This window comes from Asparagus officinalis, chromosome 3 (genome assembly GCF_001876935.1).
Source record: "Asparagus officinalis chromosome 3, Aspof.V1, whole genome shotgun sequence".
In the NCBI taxonomy this organism is placed as follows: domain Eukaryota; kingdom Viridiplantae; phylum Streptophyta; class Magnoliopsida; order Asparagales; family Asparagaceae; genus Asparagus; species Asparagus officinalis.
This window is the reverse complement of record NC_033796.1, coordinates 26,092,526-26,117,889: the sequence shown is the minus strand read 5'-3', so window position 1 is coordinate 26,117,889 and position 25,364 is coordinate 26,092,526. Positions and strand designations below refer to the sequence as shown.

The window sequence follows — 25,364 nt, the reverse complement described above, 5'->3', positions numbered from 1 at the left end:
TGATATTGATGTCGAGCAAAACAAAACTTACAAGCTTAAAGATGCAAGGCTCACAGCTATTATTATCAGCATATATTAAATCCAGTATATAACACATGGATAAATCACACAACTGTTCAACAAACACAACTTCCATTCAAACCACGTAACTCCCCACTAAGTCACTAGCCCTAGTGTGAATGAATGGTTGGTGGAGCCGTATAACATTAGTACATGCAGATCCGATGTGGATCCGTATAACATTAGTACATGCAGATCCAATGAAAGACCGAATCTCTCGTAGACTATAATGTATATGATCTGCTATAACGAAGCAGCATGAGCAGTACTGCTCAGAAACCGTGTATCTTGATGTGTTCCTTCTTCACAATCCCAGCCTAACCAAGAAGAATGAATAAATCATCAAGAGAAGCAATACATAAAAAAGAACAACAATGCAGAAGCCGGTGGCAGAAATGATCATTTTAAGTACCTGAACTAGGAAGGTGGAGACATTTTTTCGCTGGTCACCTTGGAGTTGAATAACCTATAAAAGAAACAACATAACATGTTAGTTGATTATTGTAAAAGACGGCTCATAAATAGGCAATATAATTAAGATGGACTCTCTAAACTATCGCCTGATAGCAATAGACCCCTGTAGTTCTATTGTCGCAAATAGACCCAGAGTGTAAATTCTGTCAAAAAAGACTTCACTCAGTGGGTCTATTGTGGTAGAACTGCAGGCGCAACTGGAAAACTTTATTGTGGTAGAACTGCAGGGGTCTAAAGCAACTGAAAACTTCACTCGGGGTTCTATCTGCAGGGTGTCTAACGCAGTTGGAAAACTTAAATCAGGGGTCTATCTGCACAGGGTCTAAGGCAATTGGAAAACGTCACTCAGGGATCTAATGCAATAGAACTGCAGAGGGTCTAATGCAATTGGGCAATTGTACATGGGGCCCATCACCAATTAACCCCATATAGCTAAAGAGAAAGCTTACTTGGCCCAGCTCTGGATCTTGAACGACTGTACCATTGCAGCAAAACTCCTTTTTTAGGTCCTTCAAGATTTTGGAGTAGCTAAATTCTTTCTTCAGCCCTTGAACTGTTGTCAGGCTCTTCCTTCCGTTTCTTTGTTGTACGCGTATGTGCACATACTCCTTTGACCCAGCACCGGAGTCCTCAGCATTCGCCTCAGCAAATGGATCTGAATAGTAAGATAAGAGAAAATAAGAAGAAACATCAGCTTAGAGCTACATCGAGTTAGCGGATGTCATAATAGCAGCGCTACTGAGAAAATGGGAATATAGTACTTGACTTCCACACCAAAGACAGGAATATACTACTGACTTGCAAATACCAAAAAATACCAGATTACAAACGCTTTTTAAGTGGCAATGCATGCCCTGTTTTTTCAGGGTTAATTGCGGATTGACCAAATGTACTATCACCAAATTGAACTTATTACCCCTGTGGTTTTATTGTTGCAGATAGACACTCGGAAAGAGTTTTACTCTTGCACTATTGAAGATAGACCCCTAAGCGAAAGTCTATTGTATCAGATACCTCCTGAAAAGGGTTAAAAAAATTCACTCAGTGGATCTATCTGCAACAATAGAACTATGGTTAGTAAGTTGAATTTGGTGATAGTCCGCAAGGTCAATACACAACTAAACCTTTTTTTATTATCTTCCCTGTTTATAGCATTTTTCTTCTGATCTACAAGAATTTTACTGCTACAGCTATTGGTAAATTTCACTGGCATGTAAATTAGGTCCAGTCAACCATATGAGTTAATAAATTTAGTTGCTTGCAATAAAATCACTCTATTAAATGAGTTGACAATTATTAGTTTCTCATAGCAGCTAAAGAATTACCAGCCAATTAAGCCATAACTGAGAGAATGAGCAAATCAGATTTAAAACAACTGAGATTTGATAACATGTCGCAAATCATCGCAAAAGCTTGTAAAGTCAAGGCGAGCTCATCCTATCAAGAGAGGGTTTCATGCTTACTAGTTGACTTGAGATTAAGTCAGGTAAAAACCTAAGTCAGTGAATGTAGAAAATGAAGTTGTCATCGTAAAATTCATAACTCCAGAGTTTCCAGCTATCCCAATGCCGTCTAGCAGTTTTTTATTATTCCACGCAAGTAATCTTAAATTTAAATTGTTGTCTTTAGGTAAAGAACAGACCAAAGGCGGTTGGAATATTGACTTCGAGATCTGACATGAACTTTAGTTGTTGAGGAGCTAGTAGACCGAGCTTTTCTTGACTTGCTTCTATAAAGCAACGAGTAAAACACCTGCAATAACACTTATTCATCATCTGTCCATACAAAAAGCACATGCAAGATGACACTCAAATGTCCAAATTTGTGGATCGATGAATTTTTTAGAGGTTTGACATATAAATTCATAGCAAACTAGTAATCACACGACTCAAAACACACCAAGCCAACATGATCCATGACACTAATCCACACAACGGGAAAGGCATAATACAATAAAAAAACGATAGAATAAACATATGTTGCTCATAATATTGCATTTTCTGTGTGAATTCCAAAAGATGAAGGCTTCTGTCAAGCTGGTAGATTCATTACTAGAATGTTATGTTTTTGCATATTATACCGGGATTTTATATCCTGGATACAATATTTATAATGTTCTAATATTCCAAAATTTAACTGTCAATAACTAAAAAATGTAATAAGCAAGCATCTTAAATTTCATTGAGAGCAATGAAAGACCAAACATAATATAGACATGACAAAACTTTAAAAAAGATTGCATATCTAGACTGAAATCCCAAGTCTAATTAGGAGAGTGAATCCTGCACTCAAGTGCACAATATGAAACAAAATTTTTACGACTTCCTTGCATTTAGAAACATATGAAATTATGGCCACAAAAACAATATTTCTAATGTTTAATATCTGGAAATTAAGGATTATCAAAGATTAAAAAATAAGCAAGCATCCAGAATTTCATTAGGAGCAATGAAAGACCAAACATAACTTAGACGAGACAAGACTTTCAAAAAATATTACATATTTAGATTAAAATCCCAAGTCTAATTAGGAGATTGTATCCTGCACTCGGGTTAACAATATGAAACAAAATTTTTACATCCTCTCCCCGTTAAAATGTCAGGTAAATTCCAATAACTCCGTAGGTGACCGGACAAGAAGTTTATCTGCAAGGTAACGGAGTCAAATTTAGCATTTTTACTAACTCTGTTGGAGAAAAGACCACTCCTTCATGTCCAAGATAAAAACTTCACATTCTATTTTATAGGCTACAGTAGTGTTACAGTGGCATAGAACTCGAAAGCCTATATCCCAAATTTAAGGAATCTTTATTCAACTCTTCTTCAATAGCAACTAAATTAAGCTCAAGCATGTTTAATTAATAGACAAGCAACACACCGATTCTACCTTCTATCCATATTCCTTCTAGCTACAAGGCTGCAACTCTAATAGAAATGATCTCTTTTATCTCAAAGAAACATTTGAAAGCTACAAGATTAATATACCCCACTATCACAGGACAATGAATCTATATAAACCCACCACCTAAAACCCACAAAAAACAGAGTTATCCTCTACATTTTGTTGCCACCGAATTCTCTCAAAGCTCAAGGTAACAACCCGCTAGCAGGCTTATAGCCAATTTGGGTCAAAAGCAAAATCCTTCACAGATTCTCAATTTCAAACTTATTTAGTCATATGTCTGTCATTCTTCTTACTACCTATGGAAAGATCTTGCTCAATGAATAACTATAAAAAAAATGCTTAATCAAACATCAAATATAGTATCAGTGCAAAATCTAAACTTTTAGCCAAAAACGAGATTAACCATCACAAAGTTATCAACTTTGCAAATTAAAACAACATAAATCAACCAGAAGGGGGGACACGGGGGGGACGGAAGAAAAAAAAGAAAAGTAAAAAAAAGGCCTAGTCACAGATAAATCAACCCTCAACACAAGAATCGATCAGAGAGAAAGGAAATTACCGAATCAAACTGCAGACGATCTGATCGAACACTATAACAATTTGATTTAAAGAAAACAAAATCAATGGGAAATAAGGAGGGAAAAGGGATCACCTTTTAGAGAGAGAAAGTAGAGAGAGAAACAGCGGTGGATAAAATTTCCCCGATACCGAGCGGTCGAGGGCTATTTAGAATTATTTTGGGTGCGTTCTGTCTTCGCCTCTAATTTCTTTTCAGAAGAATTTTATATTTATAGAAGAACTAATGAAAGCGATTTTTCAAAATGCCCTCTAATTTCACTCCATATTCTGCTTTTTCTCAAAAGAAATTAGGGCTATTTAGAATGAATAAATAGACAGATTATAAAATGAAATAACTAAAAAAAGAAAGAAAGGTAAGGATTTCTTAGAAGTGGGGTAATACTTGGGGTATTCCCTACAAAAAATAGAAAGTTACAAGTCTTTTTAGAAAAAAAAAAAGATAAAACTCGGCTTTTTAGTCTATCTCCTCACTCACTAATTTCGCAGAATATCCGGATCCAATCTAAGCATAAAGTCAACAAGATATACGGAACAACTAAAATATTCTTAAGATATTTGAAATAATTTTTAAATTGGAGGATATTGGTATTAGGAATATCGGACCGTGCCTCGAAAGATTATTTAAAATGTGCCACGAAAATTTAAAGACTTAGGAGCATGCCTCAAAATGGTCAGGTAGGACACTTAAATTAAGTATGAACATGAACAAAATAAGTCAATAATGAACCATAATAAATTCACAAACATGCAGTTCGCATGTATGTTTAGGATCTGGATCCTCTCCAATTAGGCCATGTATTGTTTATTATGTTTTTTAACCATCCGCGTCGTTTTTACTTAACAAGGAGGTGAGGTAATCACACTTTCAGTATAAAACTTAAGCAGCCACGGCAGCCAGCCGAATGCATCACCAACCTTGTCTTATAAATTTCAGAAATCACAGCTAAGTTTTGCATTTTCAGGAATCGCACAGCATTCAACCATCAGAAAACATTAACTATAGCTTGTATCCCATGCATCATAACTGATATTTAGAATATTTGCGTGTGAATTATATGGTTACAGAGGTCAAAATCGGGTTAAAAGTCAAAAAGTTAACACATTTTCCTGATTTTATATATGATGTGAAGAATAAATCTCAATTTCACTCGGCTATCTGACCTATTTCAGTCAATGTGTTTTTTTCAGTTTCGTCGTAATATCTCAAAGTCTCATATATGCTGGAGAATTCTCAAGCTTATCAGTCTTATTGAGCGAGGGAAGCCCTTTCTATAATTGTAGAAGAGCAAGTGGATACTATGAAAGCCAATAAAGGGCTTTTATTTGGTACACAGCTGCTTTTGGATATAGAATCTTGCATTCGAGGCTAGAAATCATCTGTAGAGGACAGCAAATCCAAGAGCTCAGCAGATATCTCAAGTTCAAGAAAATGACGCGTGTGAGCGTAGAAGAATTACCAGAAAATCAAACAGGCATATTTTTAAAACCTGTAAGAATCGGTTCATTTCTGTCTCAGTTTAGTTCTGCTTATGGTTATAAGAAAACTGGCAGGTTCTACACTCTTAACGCAATTACTAGCCATGCAGCTCATAAAATCTAAGGAAAAGATTAACCCTAGTGAATTTTATGCAGAAAGTATTGATTCAAAGGAGAGCTTCTTGAATCCATAAGCGGATCACGTATGGTTGGTGCACAAACCATTTGTAAGCAGGAACTAATGTCAAAGGTGTTTGTTGTGGACTGTGTCTTATCTATGTCACGACACTAAATAAACCTCTTCATGGTCCTAAAAAGTAAGACTTACCTCTTTTTTTTAATTCTTCTCTAATAAAACTTGCTTTGTTTATACTACAGGCATTAGCATGTGCCAGTTTCTAGTATCACATAACAAAACAACATACAACATAATGCAAAATTCAAATTTAAGGTTTCCTTAACATTATGATGCTTCAACACATGCGTGGATTTCAAAGTTAATACATAGCAAATTCTGGTCTAAGAACTAAATTGGCTATTTGGCAAGTAAACCATGCTCATTTTGAGGAAATGAATAGTCATCCCTCCTCAAGGTCAAAGACAACCTCAGACAGTTCAATAGATGGTAAAAAGTAACGACGACTAGAAAATATTCTCCAAGTTAATAGAGTTCAAAACTATAAAGCACAGGGAGCGCACGACTACAGGATCATCTTTTTGCTGCTTTATAGAATAAACTTGCCCCCAGGAGACATCCATAGATGAGAATTTTTTTTAAGAATTCTATTTCCTAAGCTCCAGGGTTTCCAGCCATAAGTTTGAAAAAAATGTTCCAGAGTTTCAACACAGACATACATGAGTTCATCTATGTGCACGCGCACACACATGTAAACTCCGTCTAAGATATGATTATTTGATTATTATTTTCTACCAGAATGCCCTTGAAGGTCTAAATGGAGGGCGCGCACACTTGAAACCACAATATCTCACCAACTTGCGTATATGCAAGGAAGTTGAAAATGTAACTAGTGAGAAATATGTTTTATTGCAAAGAACATGTTGCTGGATGGTCATAACATATGGTATCACATTGAACATTATTACCACAACAGGGTAATGAATCTCACCTTCACATGGGACGAAAATGCGAAAATTGCTTGGATGAATATAAAGTATCATAATGGCCAGTATACATGGTAGCACAGTCATTCATCAAAATAAGAGTAGGGAAATGAACACACACTAGACAGAAGTCTCATGTTGCCATTTATTAAACGAGGATAGTGAACGGACGATGAACGCGTATACACATATGCAATTATGTTGAGCATATAAATTGATTGAACAAAACATTTGCCATTTCATAACGACATTTCGTTTGATTTCCAAACTATATAGTATAAGATAGAATTATTTAGATATCTACCATCACCAAAAAGAAGAAGAAAATAAAATAAAAGGACAAACTAAGAACACGATCAATTAAGCTAAAAGAGCAAATAATCCTTGTTTTCCATCTATGACAAAACATGAGCAATTGCATTGTTTGGCTACTCTATTAATGAGATGAGACAAAATACGAGCATGAAACTAAGTGGCTTAATTTTCGAAATGGTACAAGTATAACATATATAGATAAGCATGATGTTCAGAACACAATAATTTGGATACACTATTCTCTGTTCAGTATCCACAATTTGCTTGACAGTCACGAAGCCTTGTATCACACAGACATCCTTAAAAAGGCATATAGGAAATGAATTCGACGATACCCACCAAAATTAAGATTAAAAAGGAACTGACACTTGAAATTCTGAAGAAACAGACAGGAAAGGGCAATAGAACCTAGAACTTAAGCAAGGGCATTGGCACCAGAAACAATCTCCAAAATCTCCCCAGTAATCTTGGCTTGCCTCTGCCTATTGTACACCCTCGAAAGGTTCTTCTTGAGCTCATCAGCATTATCAGTGGCATTGCTCATTGCACTCATTCTTGCTGCAAGCTCGCTAGCCAATGATTCTTGAAGTGCCCTCAAGATTTGGCTGTTAAGGTAAAGAGGGAGCAAAGCATCGAGAATCTGAACGGGGTCTTGCTCGAATTGAAGAATTGGAGAGAATGATGGAGTTGGGGTTCTAACAGTCTCCCTTTCAACTGTTAATTTTCCTTCTTTGGTGGTAAGCCTGAAGAGCTCATCTTCAGCAGCATCAACACAAACTCCATTGATGTCGCAGATCTCGCCCTTGGGAGAGAGAGGAAGGAGAGTATGGATCACAGGGTCAGACTTGACGAGGGATACAAATTTAGTGTAGAGAAGCTCGACCTTGTCGACCTCCTCACTGACAAAGAGGGAGAATACATCATCGGCAATAGCCTGCAACAATTCAGTTAGGTTCAAAAATCAAAATATTGACATGAATTTCACAAAAATCTGCAGCATCTATGATTCTACAATCTAGAGTGCGTATAGTCACAAGTTCTAATATGGAACCTCATAGATGCCATACAAACTCTTTTACCACACATTGTTGTGTCTGAGATCTAAATTGAAGCACACAGAAAAACTCATCAATTTTCACATGGATGACTGTAATCAAACAACAGGACATGAACAATTTACAACACTACTAGACAATAAAAATAGGACAAAACACGACACAGGTTGAAGAACTCTTCTTCTAAAGACGGGAGAGATCTTCATGTATTTAATCCGGTATGCTAACAATTAATGATCTTTCTTTCTGTATGTGATAAATTGCATAAGTTATCGACCTCATCCTTTCATAAAACCCGCCATTTCCCTAAACAATTGCCAAGTTCACAACTACTGATCACAAAATATAATTAAAAGCACATCTTGATCGTTGATCTATGAAACATTAGCAAGGTTGAGCTCCAAATTATCAATCATAAGCACAGAAGTATAGAAATAAAGGATTGCAAAGCAAAGTTTACGTTTCCTCGACAATCAATTTATGAGAATTTGCAAGGTTAATAAGTAGCGTTCGACGATGATTCCCTAAAGATCACACATCTCAATAGTTAATCTGGGACTACTAACAAAATTAATCTCCAAAATCATGAATTACATCACATCCACTGAGGTATCATAAACAGTTGCTAACCTGCGCCTCTTTCGTCGTCGGCAGCGTCCCGCCCTCGAGAAACCGATCAACCGGGATATAAGGCCGCCGCAGAAAGTAAGAATTGCCCTTCTTCCCAACACTAATAACAGTATAGTCCAGCCCCAAGCTCTTCAACTCGGCGATCCTCGACTCGGCCTTCTTGATGATCGCGTTATTGAAACCCCCACAGAGCCCTCGATCCCCAGTGACGACAACGAGCGCGATCTTCTTCACGGGCCTCACCTTCGTGAGGGGAACGTCGATGTCATCGGTCTGCATCTGCTCGTTGATGTTGTAGAGGACCTCGACCAGGGTTTCGGAGAAGGGGCGGCCGCTGACGACGGCCTCCTGGGCTCGGCGGACCTTGGCGGCGGCGACGAGCTTCATGGCCTCGGTGATCTTCTGGGTGTTTTTGACGGAGGCGATCGCTCGCGGAGCTCGCGGAGGCTGCAGTGGACGACGGAGGTGGGGCGAGGGGGGGCGGAGGAGGTCGGGAGGTGAGGAAGTGGCGGGAAGTTGGGGTGATGAAGGAGCGAGAGGCCGAGGTGCGAGGACGCCCACATTGTGGAGGATGTCATTTTTTTCGATGGATTTTGGGATATGCGGGCTCTGTTTCTTTTTTTTTTTTTCTTTTTTTTTTCGGGTTTAGAGTTGTTTGTTGAGCTATTCCTCCCCCCCCCCCCCACCCCTGGATGGGTGTTGTGGAGAGAGAGGGGGAGGGAATGAGTGGAGGGAAGGGAGTGATGGGAAGGATTTGGATTGGGTTTGGGGATAAGGGATTTTGACCGTTGGTGGTCGTGGACTGATGAGAGGGTTTTGTTTGGAGATTTTTTCTTTTCTTTTCTTTCCTTTTCTTCCGCGCCCGCACCCCCCTTTTTTACCCTTTTGTGAGGGTAGATGCTTTTGGGATGCTTTGATCCGAATCTCCCCATGTTACTGGTTATTATTACTGTTGATTGACTCTGATTGTATCTGTAAATAGAATTGCGGGGTCTATAGTTAATATTCAAAATAAACCATCGAAGCGCAAATTGAATTCCAACTTGGGAAACTGGCTTCCCTAGGTCGAAACTTCTATAAGGAGGATAATAAATTCGCGAATAATAAAATATCTACAAAGCTGCTTAAACATCATAGATAATCACTCAAAGCAAATCTACTGCTCTATACCACACAACATCATGCTCTAAATTCTGCCAGAATAGTATCATAATCTTCAATACTCAGGAGAACAAGCAAACATCAGCATCGGTAGAAGACAGCTCCTTCCGCTTAAACAAGCAACTTTACAGAGTTTGATATAGATACATGCTCGATTGCTTGTAGGATACATATTTACACTTAAGAGTAGAATTCAGTATATCAAGCGTACACAAGTCTCACAAAACCCCACTCTTCAGTCATCTGGTAAAACACAAGAAAAATACCAGGAGTCAGAGAGAAGCAGAAGGCTTTATGAAAGGCATGGCTTCTGTCACGATCAAACCGATCCAGAGCTCAGTGCAATAGTCTCTGCAGCAATGCATTATTGAAAGCAAGCTCTAAATACAGGAGTTGTTGATTATTAACAATTACACCATGATCTGTGGGCCTAGCATTCGTTCCTTTGCCAGCTCTTCTAATCTTTTGGTAACTTTTACAGCCACATTGGTATATGCTTTGGCTGCTGCTGACTCCGCTGCAGATATGACAATTGGACTGCCTTCATCAGAAGCAGTCCTGATTTCTTGTTCCAATGGTATCTAAAACAGGATGTAAAAATTATATATACATAAGAAAATAATGCAACAGAGAAGTGTTTCTAGGATGTAAGTGTTCCAATGGTATCTAAAACAGGATGTAAAAATTATATATACATAAGAAAATAATACAACAGAGAAGTGTTTCTAGGATTTAAGAGGTGGTTGAGCTCTCATAGGTATGTATCAGGTTCAAATATCTGCATGTTAAACAGATGCAGACACAGGTAGGCTCTAGCTGGTTGCAAACTGTTACTCCATAATTAATAAAAAAGCTCACAAAAATCTAGAAAAATACATATCTATGTGTCATTAGAGAGGATGATAATTATTAAACCTCGCCAAGGAATTCCATATCCATCTCTTCAGCTGTCCTTCGTGCTCCCCCGCGTCCAAAAATGTAGGACTTCTCACCACAATGTGGGCACTGGAAGCAGCTCATATTTTCCACAAGACCTAAAATCTGCAGAAAAATTGCAAAATGAAAAGCTAAGTAAATGAGGTATGCATGCATCATTCAACAAATCTGAAGAGTTGAATGAGGTGATAATATTGGGAGATGATCCTTTATTAACTCCATAAAAAAGAATGCTAAATTTCAATTCCCGAGGACTAATGTCAAATTTTGCTGATTGCTAGGGTCATATATCCTAAACTCCAAGAAGAAAGTGTGACAAACTCCAGTATGTACAAAAGAAATACATAATATCCAATCTTATGGGTGATGTGATGGTCAACATATAGAGTCAGAGATCAAAAGCCATGATATCTAACTAGCAAACTTAGATAAGCACTGAAGACAGATGTTCTTACAGGAACTTCAACTTTACGAAACATACTGGCCCCTCTCCGGGCATCAATTAATGCAATATCTTGAGGAGTTGACACGATCAAAGCACCTGTTGAAAGAGAAGTTCGTACAAAAAAAAGAGTAAGGTAGATTTCAATCGTAAAATGACTATAAAAGACCATTTCCATTGCAAGTCGCAAACTTGAATCTTTTCGTTTGCACAAGATATTATAAACTCCAGAAATCTGGTGTGTGAAAGAAAAGGCTTAATTGCACTTAAACACCCTATAGTTTCCCCTACTTTACACTTATATACCCTCACTTGTTTTACCAACACTTATATACCCTATAGTTTCCCTACTTTGCACTTACATACCCTCACTTGTTTTTGGCAGCACTTATATACCCTAAAATTCCTAAAAGGTGCACTTATATACCCTCACTTCTTTTATCAACGCTTATATACCCTAAAGTTTTTAAAATTTGCACTTAGATACCTTAAAGTTTTTAAAATTTGCACTTAAATACCCTCAATTATGCAAACTCGAGAGTATTCAATTTTTAAAATTTTACGGTATTTAAGTGCCACACTGTCAATTTTAAAAACTTTAGGGTATTGTAAGTGCCAGTTTTAAAAAAATTAGAGTATACAAGTGCTACGAAAAACAAGCGAGGGTATACAAGTAAAAGTTTTAAAAACTTTAGGGTAAATAAGTGCTGCCAAAAATAAGTGAGGGTATATAAGTGAAATGGGAAACTATAGGGTATTTAACTGTGATTAAGCCGAAAAAGAAAGGAAAATAAAAACAGCAGAACCAAAGTACTACACTTCTTCAATCAAGACAAGACGAGTATGTTTTTCTGTATATAAAAACTATAATGATGGTGGAAATGTTCTAATCTTGACTGAGATGCTGAATAGCTTTAATAATAGATTTCTCAAAAACAAGAAATAGAAAAGCCAATGATATTATTTATCTAACCCTAACCTCTCTTAAATAGAGATTAGAAGAACACTACAAACTAGGTATAAGATAAAATCATATCTAACCACATTTTACAATATCTCATAAATCTAAATATCAATAATATCTAATACTCGCCCTCAAGCTAGAACATATCTACTATATATATGTCCAGCTTGTTACAAATAGAAATAAACACCTAGTCGCAAGAACTTCGGTAAAGTCATCTTTGCTCGGAATGTTTGAAGACGTCAGAATCAAGAAAAGCATAGTCAAAGTCAGTAGAATCCCGAGGGAGGTAAGCTAGTAGAAACCTTATGCGAGTCAGTCAATAGAGAAATCTTAGGCGTGTAAGTCAGTAAAAATCCTAGTCAGGTCAGCCAGTCGAGAAACCCCAGACGGGCCAGCTACTATGTACTTTTGCATCCCAACATCGGAAGGTGACAGATAGCGATACTTTTCACAGTAAATAGTATGTGAAGGTACTATCCATCGATAAAAAGTATTAATGGGCTCTCCTCGTGATGACTAGTGTCGCCCCCACCCCCCACCCCAAATCTTGAGATTAGGGTTTTGTAGGCCTTTTTTTATTCAGCTTCAATAGAAATTTAGCAATCAAATGATGTAGAAACCAAAGATGTTTTCCAAGCCGCCGAAGATGTTGTCGTAGTCACCGAGGGGAGCATGAAGGTCATGCAAAACCCTATCGACAGCCTCGAGATCTAGAAAGATGAGCGAAGTTGCTAGAATCGAGTAGGCTCTAATAACATGTAGAGAAAATAGAGAGGATAAAGTTATTGTTTCATCTAACCTTAACCTCTCTTACATAGAGATTAGGAAAATATTACAAACTAGGTATAAAATAAAATAGTATCTAACCACATCTCAAAATATCTCAACAATTATCTCATAATATCTCCTAAATATAAATATCAATAATATCTATAACACACTTTCTTCACAAACAATCACATAAACTTTTACTAGTTCTCCCAAGATTTTCACACATAACACGAGTAACAAATGCTCACTACATCAATAAAGCCTTCTCATTTTAAATAAGGAGCACGACAAGATTGTAGATCAAACAAGGAATTTCTCATTTACTGTAGCAAAACAACAGGATAGTTAACGCACTAAGAGTTAACCTCCTGAAGTCTCACTGGAAAAGCCAACAAAACTGTCGACAACTCACACGGAGTTTTCATCCAGCCCAGTCAGTCAATTCAAGTGGAAAATTCTCACCTTCTTGCCCCTCTTTCCACTATATGGACTACCTTTTTAATATCGACCATTACAGTCATTCAATTGTCTTGATATGTCGTGTTCTGGAAGGGTATGTTATGATGTGGCAAAAACGGGGGGAAAATAAAGGCGCAGGATTTTGATATTGTGCAAACCAATTTCTCTTTCAAATGCAATATTAAACTCATCAGGTGTGATTGGGTTATGATGAGATAATGGATTTTAAGAATTAGAACTAAACCCAAACACAATGTCTGCAATGCCCAAAAGCACTCTATATTGTTAGATGATCTTTTTACTTTTTAGTTAATTGTCTGCTTGAGCTTTCTCCCGCATAACAAACACATTGTCTTTGCACCCTTCACGAAAAAAAGTACATCACAGATAGATAATGTCTAGGATGTTAGAGCATCTCCAAGGGGCCGGAAAAATCCAGCCCCTTAGCTAAATTAGGGGACTTTTAAGATGGATTGGCTCCAAGGGACCGGAATTTTTCCCCTTCACCCTCATGTCTCTTTAACTTCCTCCTCAAATTAAGGGGAAGGTTAAAGTCCCTTAACTTTCCCCTTATAATTTTATATTAATATATTATATTTTAGAGTTAATTTATAGTTAATTAAATTTAGTTAATGTATAGTTAATTTAAAATAATATAATTAAGTTAATTTAAAATAATATAATTAAGATTTTAATATGATTAATTAATTTAATGATTATATAAGGTAATTTCTTAATTTAAATTAATTAATTAATTGTTATTAGTTATTAATATTTAATTATTTATTCATTTATAAATAAACCACATATTTTATTAAATCCTAATCTATAAAATTAAAAACTAAACATAATTAATTAAGGGGTATAGGACTTTTAAGGGGGAACCATTGGAGGAGAACCAACCCCTCCCTTAAAGTTCCCCCAAATTAAGGGACATCTAAGGGATCCCTTGGAGATGCTCTTATAACTATCTTTAAATTTAACTTATTAAATACACATGACATATGCTGTATAGAAGATTCCTATCTAATATGAACCCAACATTTGATATTTTTACTGCTCTCGTATATTTAATCAAATCTCCAAACATTGTCCAAACATGAGGTGGCAAATCAAGAGGAGGTAAGGAAGGTGAGGCATTGGGTATCAAGAGGTGGTGGAGAAAAAAAGCATGCACTCTCATGCCTAGCATCTAGAATATACAATCAAAAGAAGGAAAATTCAAATTGAACTATTAGTAGAGAAGCGCATTTACAAAGAAAAATCAAGGTGCATATTTGCACTAAGTCCACTAGGGTTTTAGGTTCAAAAGCATCAAGCAAACTCAAATGCAGAGCATACTTTCTCTCAAAAAAAAAATTCAACAAAAAATTTTTTCTCTCAAAAAAAAAATGCAGAGCATACAGACACATGTTGCCTTTCAAAAAAATATTAATTTCAAAATATCAGGTATGATGAATTTATTTAAATCATCTTATACCTAATTACCTATATCTGTAATATATATCACAGGTAAAAGATGGGGAAACAGTATTGAGTATAATCATTTTGTAATCTCTCTTTTATTTCTCTTTTAATCCGCATCTGCTTACCAGATAACTGTAGTCTCTGAGAAATAGATAGTTGCACATCTCCAGTGCCAGGAGGCATATCTACAACCAGAACATCGATGTTTCCCCAAGCAACTCCTCTAGTCAATTTCTCGAGAGCACTCATTACCTGAAATTAGTTGAGTTCAATGACAAAGCGAACACTTTTCTGTGCAACAAAATTTAGAGACAGATGGCAAAGCTACAAATGATCACTGTGTATTTGTAATATCAGTAGTGCCTGTAGTTCATAAAACACAAGAAACAAGTTATGTGTCTACAATGAAGAAACATGGAAGAGAATCACTAATTGGTTGTTAAATGGCAGCGGGTCATTAGAAGGAGCTAGTAGTACAAGCAAGGATGCCTCCGAAGATATACTGTCAAAAAGGTTTAGTGCAAGGTTGCAAAAATATATACCTGTCTTGCAAGATCTAGGCAGTCAAAAAACAAGAAACCTCCAAATAGCACCACGGACAGCAATACTTAAATAATGTAAAAATGAGTCGAAACAGAAGAAGAAATGACAAAATATTTTAATAACCCACTAACAGTTCATATTGGAAAAGCAGCCTCGAAAATCTTGACAATGTAGACTAGACTAAGTACAGCTTGTTTTGTTTGCCTAAAAAAAATCAGGTGGGTATCACTATCAGTAAATCATTAAATTGATGGAGAAAGTGTTAGGTCTCATGTTTATGAGCCTATTGTCTAATCTAGTTTTGATGATTAACAAACAATTCCTAACAACATTTGTCGAGTGTGTGTATTTGCTTGTTAGGTATTCTATACAAAAATCCTTATTGGAGGTTGGATGAAATTGAGCGCAAACGACGATATCTTGGAGGTTGGTGGAAAACGGAATGAAGCTGTCGCAATTCAAGTCAAAATCCATCATCGCTTCATCCGCAACAAAGACAAGCAAATTGAAGATATATTGCTTGGGTATATAGTTTTGTAGTTTAGGCTTTTACTTTATGTGTTATATTTAAAGCTTAAACTATACACGCACATTTGTTTTTTGTTTTATCACCGTCTTCGGATTATAGACTTAGCAACACGATTTTATATCTTTTATTAAGTCTATAAATCTATTTGAAAGTATTTCAAAACTTGTTTGGAATGATTTCATCAAAATCAAGTTTTGACGATTTCGTATTTTGAACACTTTGCAAAACAGTAAGTTTTTCACGTTTGGGAAATGCAATTTGAGAAATTTCTTCTTTAACATATTTAGTTTCATGTGTATAAATATTTTCCCAAGTTTTACTAATTTTAGAGTTAATTTGTTATTTTTAATTGAATTTAGAAAATCAGTTTTTCACTTTTTTGGGTTTCATGCTGTTTTTGCAAACCAGATGAGTTTTCACAAATGAGAAATGATATTTCAAAATTTTCTTTAACATGTTTATTTTCATGTATATATACATTTCCCCAAGTTTTACTATTTTTAGAGTTGATTTGTTATTTTTAATTGATTTTATAAATTAGCTTTTTAGGTGAATAGTATTCTGTGAACAATACCAATCGACTGATACACCTTCATAAGTCGACCGATCAGAGCAAATTGTCAGCGTCTGAGTTTTCAGACCGATCAGTCGACCGATGGCATAGCATCAGTCGACCGATCAACGGTCAGAAGCCTAGTAACAGCTAGTTTTTTAGGCTGTTTTGCTATGGAGACTATATATGTCTCATAACTCATTTGTTTCACTAAGAATGTTTAAAAAATAGTTTTGACAGTTTGTTTTAAAGGTTTTTGAGAAAAAACAAGTTTGTTTTATGTGAAGAAAGATTCACAAAGAGAAGAATCGAAATTTCATCCTTGAGGAGTTCAACCTCAATTCTCCATCCCTCTTTGTTTAGAGAAGTTTTTCTAAACTCATTATCTAGCTTATTTTCATTTTGATTCTTATATATATTTACTAGATTAATTTGAGTTTAATTTTCGTTATACTCATTGTTTACACACACAACCACTTGAGCTTGAGTATTTCATATATCGTATATTTGGGTTGTGGGGTTGTATCGTTGAGTGAGCTTAAATTTCGTTCTCAACTTGTTTAGAGAACAAATCTTTATTTGTACATATTGTAGAATACACAAGGATACTTATAGGAGTAGTTGGGAGAAAACGGGGTCAATTCCAAGATGAGTGGTTTGGTTGCAAAAACCTAGGGAGAGGAAATTCCAAGCACTTGAGGAAGATGACACGGGTCGGCCAACACTTAGAGAAGTATTGTGTGATTGTCAACGTGTATATTGTAAAAAAAATTCGGTGCGCTTGGAAAACCGATTATGTAGTGATTGTCTTAATAGTGGAGAACCTCCTCGAGGTGAGAAGCGGAGACGTAGGTCGAGGGTTGACCGAATTCCGTGAACATATCCTTATGTTTGTGATTGTTTTGACGCACTCTTATTGTCTCATTGTTTATATCGCCTATTATTCATTGTTTATCCTTGCACATAATTTTATTGAATATCATATTTATTAGGATATTAGTTGAATAAGTTTTTATTTGGCATAGAATCGGATTAGATTAGCAAATACCCTATTCACCCCCCTCTCTCCTAGAATACTTTTATTTGGTATCAGAGCTTGGTGTTCTTGATTCGTGACTTAATCACCTAGAGTCAAAGATCCTCGCTATTATTCATTTTGCTAATCTAGTTTTGATATTTATATTGCTTGCATCATAATTATGGACATGCACGGTGCACCTAGTTTATGCTATGACATTAATGTTGCTCCTAAATTTAATGATTTCCCTTATGCGTAATGGATTTTTAAATTTAAACTATTTGTTAAATCTAAACACATCGATTTATGAGAAATAATTGATTATACTTATGTTGTGCCCACATTGAAAAAATTCAAGTGGAGCAATAGTGATAAAAGAATGTTTACAATGAACAAACTCTTGTTAGAATTTTTGCTTAATGCATTTGAATCACCTATATCTAAAAAACTTGCTCATTTTGATAGTGCTTACAAATTGTGGATATTTATAGAAGCACATCAAGAAAACTTAGAGGAGATCCGACTTGTTTTGACGGACTCCACTTCAAGTGAGTTTGAAACTTCATCGTGCACACGGCCACTAGGCAATAACCTTAGTGAGGTATGCGAGTCCGAATCCGATAGTGAACTTTCTATTAATGAGCTCGCTCGTGCATATGAACGTTTGATGAATGTCTATAATAAATTGCACCATAATTTTATAGATTTAAAAAACAAGCATGTTAATTTAAAATCCGATCATGATATGCTAGCATCCAAGTTTAACATCATTGCTAAAAAAAGGCAACACTTAAAGAAAACAATGAAAAATTAAGCTTGGAATATAAAATTTTGATTTCCGATATAGCTAGTTTATCTAATGCTAAAAATAATGCCATGATAGAGGTAGAATCTATTAGAAATGGATTTAATTCATTTAAAAAGAATAATGTTTGTTCTACTTCTAATAGCAATGCATATGCGCCTAATAATGAGTTGAATCTTATGAAAAACCGTATATCTTCTCTAAATTCAACATTAAACAAATGCATTGATAATAATAAGAAACTTATGAACCTATGTGCAAAGTCATGTGCAAATTCTTTCAAACCACGCACTCACTATGCACAGATGCATAGCAAAATTTATAAATGCTTTATTTGCGATCGTAAATGCCATCTTACTAAATTTTTCTATGATGCACGTAAACCCACAAACTCTAATACCAATGCTTATTGTGCATCTCATAAAGTTTCATCACCACACATACACACGCATGCACCTATTGATCACCATAAACATGTAAATGTGTTTAAGTGTGATTATTATGGTAGGTTTGGTCATTTGTCAAAGTTTTATTTTGATTTAAGAAAAGCTCACATTTGCAAAATGCTTTAAAAAGATCATCTTTGTTTGCAAATATTCCTCGTGCACAATCTCATAGTCAACAAAAATAAGTGAGTCCATTTCATTGTATGTATTGCAATAGAATGGGTCATTTGCGCTTATGATCTAACACGTGCACTAAATGCGCCCAAATAGGATCATAACCTAAGGGTCTTGAATTTTATTGATAGGGGTCATGTCCCTAAACTCTTCGACACCAAAAGTGTTTGGGTGTCAAAATTAGTTTGATTTCCAAAACAAATATTTAGCGTTTCCATTTTTATTTTTTTGGAAAACGTGTTTGCGAAAATTATTTTTAAACGTATTTGAAAAACTTAATTTTGGAAATGAATATTGATCAAATTTTACCCAAATGATTGTTTTTAATTACAAATAAAACATTATTCTTGAAAATATATTTTGTTTTCATTGCATATTATGATATTTATTGATTTTGATTTTGATGAAAAGATAGATTGTTTGCCAAAGGATACATTGTGACGAAACATTTGCACTAGTTGCAAGGATGAAGTCAATTCTTACATATTCTTATGTTTTTAGCATTGCTTGTTTTAAAAAATTCAAACCATTTCAAATGCATGTTAAAAATGACTTTCTAAATTGTTTTATTTATGAAAAGGTTTATGTTTGAGCATCCCCCGGTTTATTGATCTTTTTCTTCCAAATCAATTTTTTTATGCAAAAAGCCTTATAATGGGTTGAAACAACCTCCAAGAGCTTGACATGATTATCTTTCTAATTTTCTTGTCGAAAATGATTTAATTGATCTATGTTTGTTTTATCCAAAACATACACTTCTTTTTTATCTTTGTGGATGAAACACATAAATGTTTTGACATTATTTTTTGTATGATCATGTAGATAGAAAAGATGTGTCCATTATTTATATTGATTGAGAATCTCTATTAGCGGACATCTTTACCTAACATTTTTGCAAAGAAATTATTTTTATCATATAAGAGGCATATTGGGCATGCTTATCACTTGAATCATGTTTGCCTAATCATTGCTTTATCAAAAATGATATTTTCATGTTTGCTTGATCATTCTCTTATCCTTTTCAAAAACAATTTTCTTATGATACTTGTCCTTCATGGATGTTCATGATTCTCTTTTATTTTCAAATTGGGAATATATATCAAAAACTTTATTTGAATTTTCTTTTGGACTTCCACGGTCTTCATGTTTTTCATGACTTTCATGACTTGGTTTCATTTGAAAATAACTTTTCATGATTTCCCTTCATTTGATTTCATAAAGTTATATATATCTGTAAGTCTATAGATTGTTCTTTGTTTATGTTTGTGTATTGAGACACATTTTTCATAATGATATATCTATATGTGTTCTCATGGTCTTTTTGAATGTGAGTTGTCATGATTTTTTTTTTTTTTTTGTCTATACTCACATTTTGATACCTTATAATTATCTTAATATATATGTTTTAAGGTATTATGATAGGGAGTGCTTATTCCCTATATTTGTTGTATACTCACTTATGCTCATTTGTATGGGGAACCTTCACTCTCTTTATTCTTACTGTTTTTCCCATTTTGATGTTGACAAAGGGAGAAAAATAAGTATATTGTGAGTATTTTGTTATCTTGCATGAGGATAAGATATTGTATACTCATTTATTATCATGCATGTTTTATATATTCTGTGTAGATTGTTTGTCATCATCAAAAAAGAAAAGGTTGTTAGGTCTCATGTTTATGAGCCTATTGTCTAATCTAGTTTTGATGATTAACAAACAATTCCTAACAACGTTTGTCGAGTGTTTATTTTTGCTTGTTAGATATTCTATACAAAAATCTTTATTGAATGTTGGATGGAATTGAGCGCAAACGACGATATCTTAGAGGTTGGTGGAAAACGAAATAAAATCGTCGCAATTCAAGTCAAGATTCATCATCGCTTCATCCGCAACCAAGACGATCAAATTGAAGATCTATTGCTTGGGTATATAGTTTTGTAGTTTAGGCTTTACTTTATGTGTTATATTTAAAGCTCAAACTATATACGCACATTTGTTTTTTGTTTTATCGCCGTCTTCGGATTATAGACTTAACAACACGATTTTATATCTTTTATTAAGTCTATAAATCTATTTGAAAGTATTTCAAAACTTACTTGGAATGATTTCATCAAAATCAAGTTTTGACGATTTCGTATTCTGAACACTTTGCAAAACAGTATGTTTTTCACGTTTGGGAAATGCAATTTGAGAAATTTCTTCTTTAACATATTTAGTTTCATGTGTATAAACATTTTCCTAAGTTTTAATAATTTTGGAGTTAATTTGTTATTTTTAATTGAATTTAGAAAATCAGTTTTTCGGGTTTCTTGTTGTTTTTGCAAACCAGATAGGTTTTCACAAATGGAAAATGATATTTCAAAATTTTCTTCTTTAACATATTTATTTTTATGTATATAAACATGCCCTCAAGTTTTACTATTTTTAGAGTTGATTTGTAATTTTTAATTGATTTTATAAAATTAGCTTTTCAGGTTAGTATTCTGTGGACAATACCGATCAACCAATACACCTTCATAAGTCGACCGATCAGAGCAAATTTTCAGCGTCTGAGTTTCAGACCGATCAGTCGACCGATGGCATAGCATCAGTCGACCGATCAACGGTCAGAAGCCCGGTAACAGCTAGTTTTTACGTTGCTTTGCTATAGAAGCTATATATATGCCTCATAACCCATTTGTTTCACTAAGAATGTTTACAAAATAGTTTTAACAGTTTGTTTTAAAGGTTTTTTAGAAAAATCAAGTTTGTTTTATGTGAAGAGAGTTTCACAAAGACGAGAATCAAAATTTCATCCTTGAGGAGTTCAACCTCAATTCTTCATCCCTCTTTGTTTAGAGAAGTTTTTCTAAACTCATTATCTAGCTTATTTTCATTTTGATTCTTATATATATTTGCTAAATTAATTTGAGTTTAATTTTCGTTATACTCATTGTTTACACACACAACCACTTAAGCTTGAGTATTTTACATATCGTATATTTGGGTTGTGGGGTTGTATCGTTGAGTGAGCTTAAATTTCGTTCTCAACTTGTTTAGAGAACAAATATTTATTTGCACATATTGGTGTAACACGTTGGAATGCACAAGGACACTTAGAGGAGTAGTTGGGAGAAAACAGGGTCAATTCCAATAGGAGTGGCTTGGTTGTAAAAGCCTGGGGAAAGATAGTAATTCCAAACACTTGAGGAAGGTGATACGGGTCGGTCAACACTTAGAGAAGTGTATTATGTGATTGTCAACGTGTATATTATAAAAGTTTTCGGTGAGCTTGGAAAACCGATTGTGTAGTGATTTTGTGTTGATAGTGGAGAATCTCTTCGAGGTGAGGAGCGGAGAAGTAGGTCGAGGGTTGACCAAACTTCGTGAACATATCATTGTGTTTGTGATTGTTTTGGCGCACTCTTATTGTCTCATTGTTTATATCGCATATTATTCATTGTTTATCCTTGCACATAATTTAATTGGATATCATATTTGCTAGGATATTAGTTGAATAAGTTTTTATTTGGCATCAAAATCAGATTAGATTAGCAAATACCCTATTCAACCCCCCCCCCCTACTTTCAGAAAGTTCTTCCCTCGACAATTCAAGCTGTACAACTATTTACAAAGCACTTAAGAGAGTATAATTTGCAGCTCCTTAAGAGAACCTACTTAAACAAATATTTGAAAAATAAGGAAAAGAGCAAGCATGGCAAGTTATTCAACGAAATGATGTATGAAGTATGCATTTCTAATGATCCTTCAAGCTGTAAACAGGAAATGATGAGCGGTAGCAACTCGCATAGGAAAAAAAAGTATGCATTTCAAACACTAAATTATAAAACAGAGAAAATACAAGAAACAAACCATAGGACCTCTCCAGACGATAGGAGCATCCTTGTCAACTAGAAATCCAATGGACATGCATCGCACTCCATAGTTTTCAAAGGGAATCATCTTCAAGTCTGCCAGAAAGTCAAAAAAGTTATAGCACATGTATTATTTTGCCTGAAGTAAAAAACTCAAAAGAGAAATTTGATCAAATAACCACAGAAAATAGGATAAAGCATACAAAATAGACACAATTTTAGTAGAATGAATAAATTATGAAGATGGAAATTTGCAGATGAAATACTAATGAAAAGGAGAAGAATACCTAAGAGTTCAATTTAGAAAATTATTTGCAAGACTACTACTCCATGTTATTCTCAACAATCTCAAAAGCCTGATTCCAATTATGTATAATATTGTGATGTTCATTTAGTAGGAATCTTTTTCTGCCTGAATGCTTTGCAATGGACATGGCACCTGAATTTTTATCTAAACTAATGCAAAATGTCCTGGAAGATAACCAAAGCAAGTCTATGAATCCATCAACAACTTGAAATGCATCTGAGGAGCTGGAGGATTTATCTATAACTACTGCCAGTTTGATTAATATACCTCCATAAAGACCAATTTTTTGCTGAAACATACATGATGTAATTTATGAGAAAATACAACAGCCTCGAGTAACATTGTTTATGTAATGGATCCATACCCATGGTTTGTATAATATCACCAAAAATTTGTATAGATTATGCAGGACAAGACAAATTTTTCACAATTGGCCAAACAAGGGCTTTAATGGAATGCCCCTAAGGAACTAGAAGCATTCTTTCTGTGCTAGAGAAAGCATTTCATCATCTTCCGAGTCTTATAAGGTCGTGATAAACAGGAGTCTTACAACTCATAAGGCACAAAAGCTTTAGCACTTCATACTAGAATTTGTTGCCCTAATAGCTTCCCTGCATGGTACTCCCTATTTCCACAGAACAAAAGCTCAGATTTTGCATTTTAGTGCTCTCACGGAACAATGTATGACCTTGCAACATTAGAGTCATGTCACTTTGATTCATGTGACCATTTGAACATATAGATTTCAAAAACAAAATTTCTGTTAAAATAATAATAATAACAACACAGGAATGAAACAACTAATTTAGATTTTAGTGTGAGCAAATTATTCAGCAAAAAGAAAAAAAGAGGATAACACCTTCACTCACTTCTGGCTTCCCATGTAGATGTAGCTTCATCATGGTAGGAATTGATGGCCCGTATATATCAGCGTCCAATAAACCCACCTTCAGTTGGCTCGTATTAGCAAGTGCCACAGCCAAATTAACTGCAAAACCAGAAAAAGACCCACAGTGGGTTACTTGTTCTAGGATGAACCTACAAGAAACGGAAATTGTATCGTAGTTGTCTCCATTTATCAGAGAGGACCAGCCTAATACTGAGCAGAATGTGGAAAAGTTCATAGCCTTTCAATTTAAAAATATCCTAAAAGTGTAACTTTAGGCAAGACAAACACGACGACGGAAAATTAAATTTTAAATGAGTTAGGAAACTAAACCTGCAGTTGTAGATTTCCCAACGCCGCCTTTTCCTGAAGCGACGGCAATGATGTCTTTAATTCCACTGATTGAGGAGCCTTTAGAAGCACTTGTACTGTAACATCTGACGACATTTGACCCTAATTAAGAATTTGGGAGAAAGAATCGCTAGGATGAGCAAGTGTACAGGAGTTATATCAGCCAATTCCTTTCTATTTAAAGAAAAAGGACAATTTCCGAGTCCATATAAAGAAATTTAGCCAGTGTTCCAGTGGAACGTTGAGCTTAAAGCACAAGAATAATTAACAAAATCAGATTAAATTTGAGATCAAATGCCTGAACCCGTCGCAAAACATGAATCTTCCTCAAAAAAAACCCTAATACTAGACACTAAATAATGAAAAAAAATCCCCAACAACAGAAGCATTGAAGCCTAGATTTACGAACAATCAATCAGGGAAGTAAAGTTTTAATGAAGAGTCTCATCGAAACCTAGAACTAGAGAAAAATATTAAGCGTACTTCGAGCGTTTACGATGGTCCGCAGAGCGCCGTTAAGTATCCTGAGTCTCATTTCGCCCTCTGTCTTCCTCTTTTAGTCTTCGCCGGCTTCTTGTTGCTATCACTCTCTCCCGAATGTAACGAGTCTGGGGTTACGGTGATGGGAGAGCTTATCGAGTGAAATAGGGTTCAAAACGGGTCGAGACGGGTTTTTTAGGATACTGTTGGACCCGGATTCTTATTTAGACTGAATTTGGGCTTATGAAGGGACTTTCATCTTCCGTGTGAAGCTGATATCTTTTCTTTTTCTTTTTCTTTTTCTTTTTCTTTTTCTTTTTTCTTTTTCCCCCCTCTTAAGGTAAAACATGTTGGTAAAATAGTGTCAAGGCCCCAATAATAATAAGCCCATGTGACAAGCCCCCATGTAATTTAGGTCATGTGTTTCAGCCCCGAATACGTACATGATGTATTTGTGTCAATGCCCTAATACGACTGTCATGTGAGCAGTTAGAGAAAAAGCCCACTTGAAATTACAAACACACCTTCTTCATGAAGTGACCGAACTTGGTAACCGCGCTCATCCCCAACTCAAGTATTCTCTCTCCCTCTCTCTCTCT

The 25,364-nt window shown here is 35.2% G+C and overlaps 3 protein-coding genes across 6 annotated transcripts; all 3 read right to left on the bottom strand.

The window, feature by feature from the left end:
* LOC109833507 (protein translation factor SUI1 homolog 2) lies at positions 36-4,238 on the bottom strand. 2 transcript variants are annotated; one of them, XM_020401198.1, is made up of 5 exons: positions 4,094-4,238; positions 2,177-2,286; positions 984-1,189; positions 473-526; positions 36-377 (listed from the first exon to the last, which is right to left on the bottom strand). In XM_020401198.1, the coding sequence occupies exons 2-5, from the start codon at positions 2,211-2,213 to the stop codon at positions 333-335; spliced, it is 342 nt and encodes a 113-aa protein (XP_020256787.1). In that variant the 5' UTR covers positions 2,214-2,286; positions 4,094-4,238; the 3' UTR covers positions 36-332. The 2 variants fall into 2 exon arrangements, with proteins under 2 accessions (XP_020256787.1, XP_020256788.1); XM_020401199.1 differs by having other exon boundaries at positions 4,001-4,109.
* Positions 7,078-9,292, bottom strand: LOC109833506 (ATP synthase gamma chain 1, chloroplastic-like). Its single transcript, XM_020401197.1, is given in 3 exon segments — positions 7,078-7,867; positions 8,619-9,043; positions 9,046-9,292. Coding segments are annotated over 3 exon segments (1,095 nt in total). The 5' UTR covers positions 9,197-9,292; the 3' UTR covers positions 7,078-7,348.
* Positions 9,861-24,922, bottom strand: LOC109833505 (iron-sulfur protein NUBPL). Of its 3 annotated transcripts, none has more exons than XM_020401195.1 (8): positions 24,769-24,922; positions 24,268-24,387; positions 23,908-24,036; positions 22,740-22,837; positions 14,947-15,073; positions 11,171-11,256; positions 10,695-10,820; positions 9,861-10,296 (listed from the first exon to the last, which is right to left on the bottom strand). In XM_020401195.1, exons 1-8 carry the CDS (start codon positions 24,818-24,820, stop codon positions 10,255-10,257), a joined length of 780 nt encoding a protein of 259 aa, XP_020256784.1. In that variant the 5' UTR covers positions 24,821-24,922; the 3' UTR covers positions 9,861-10,254. The 3 variants fall into 3 exon arrangements, with proteins under 3 accessions (XP_020256784.1, XP_020256783.1, XP_020256785.1); XM_020401194.1 differs by having other exon boundaries at positions 9,861-10,360; positions 24,769-24,920; XM_020401196.1 differs by having other exon boundaries at positions 9,861-10,360; positions 24,268-24,371; positions 24,769-24,906.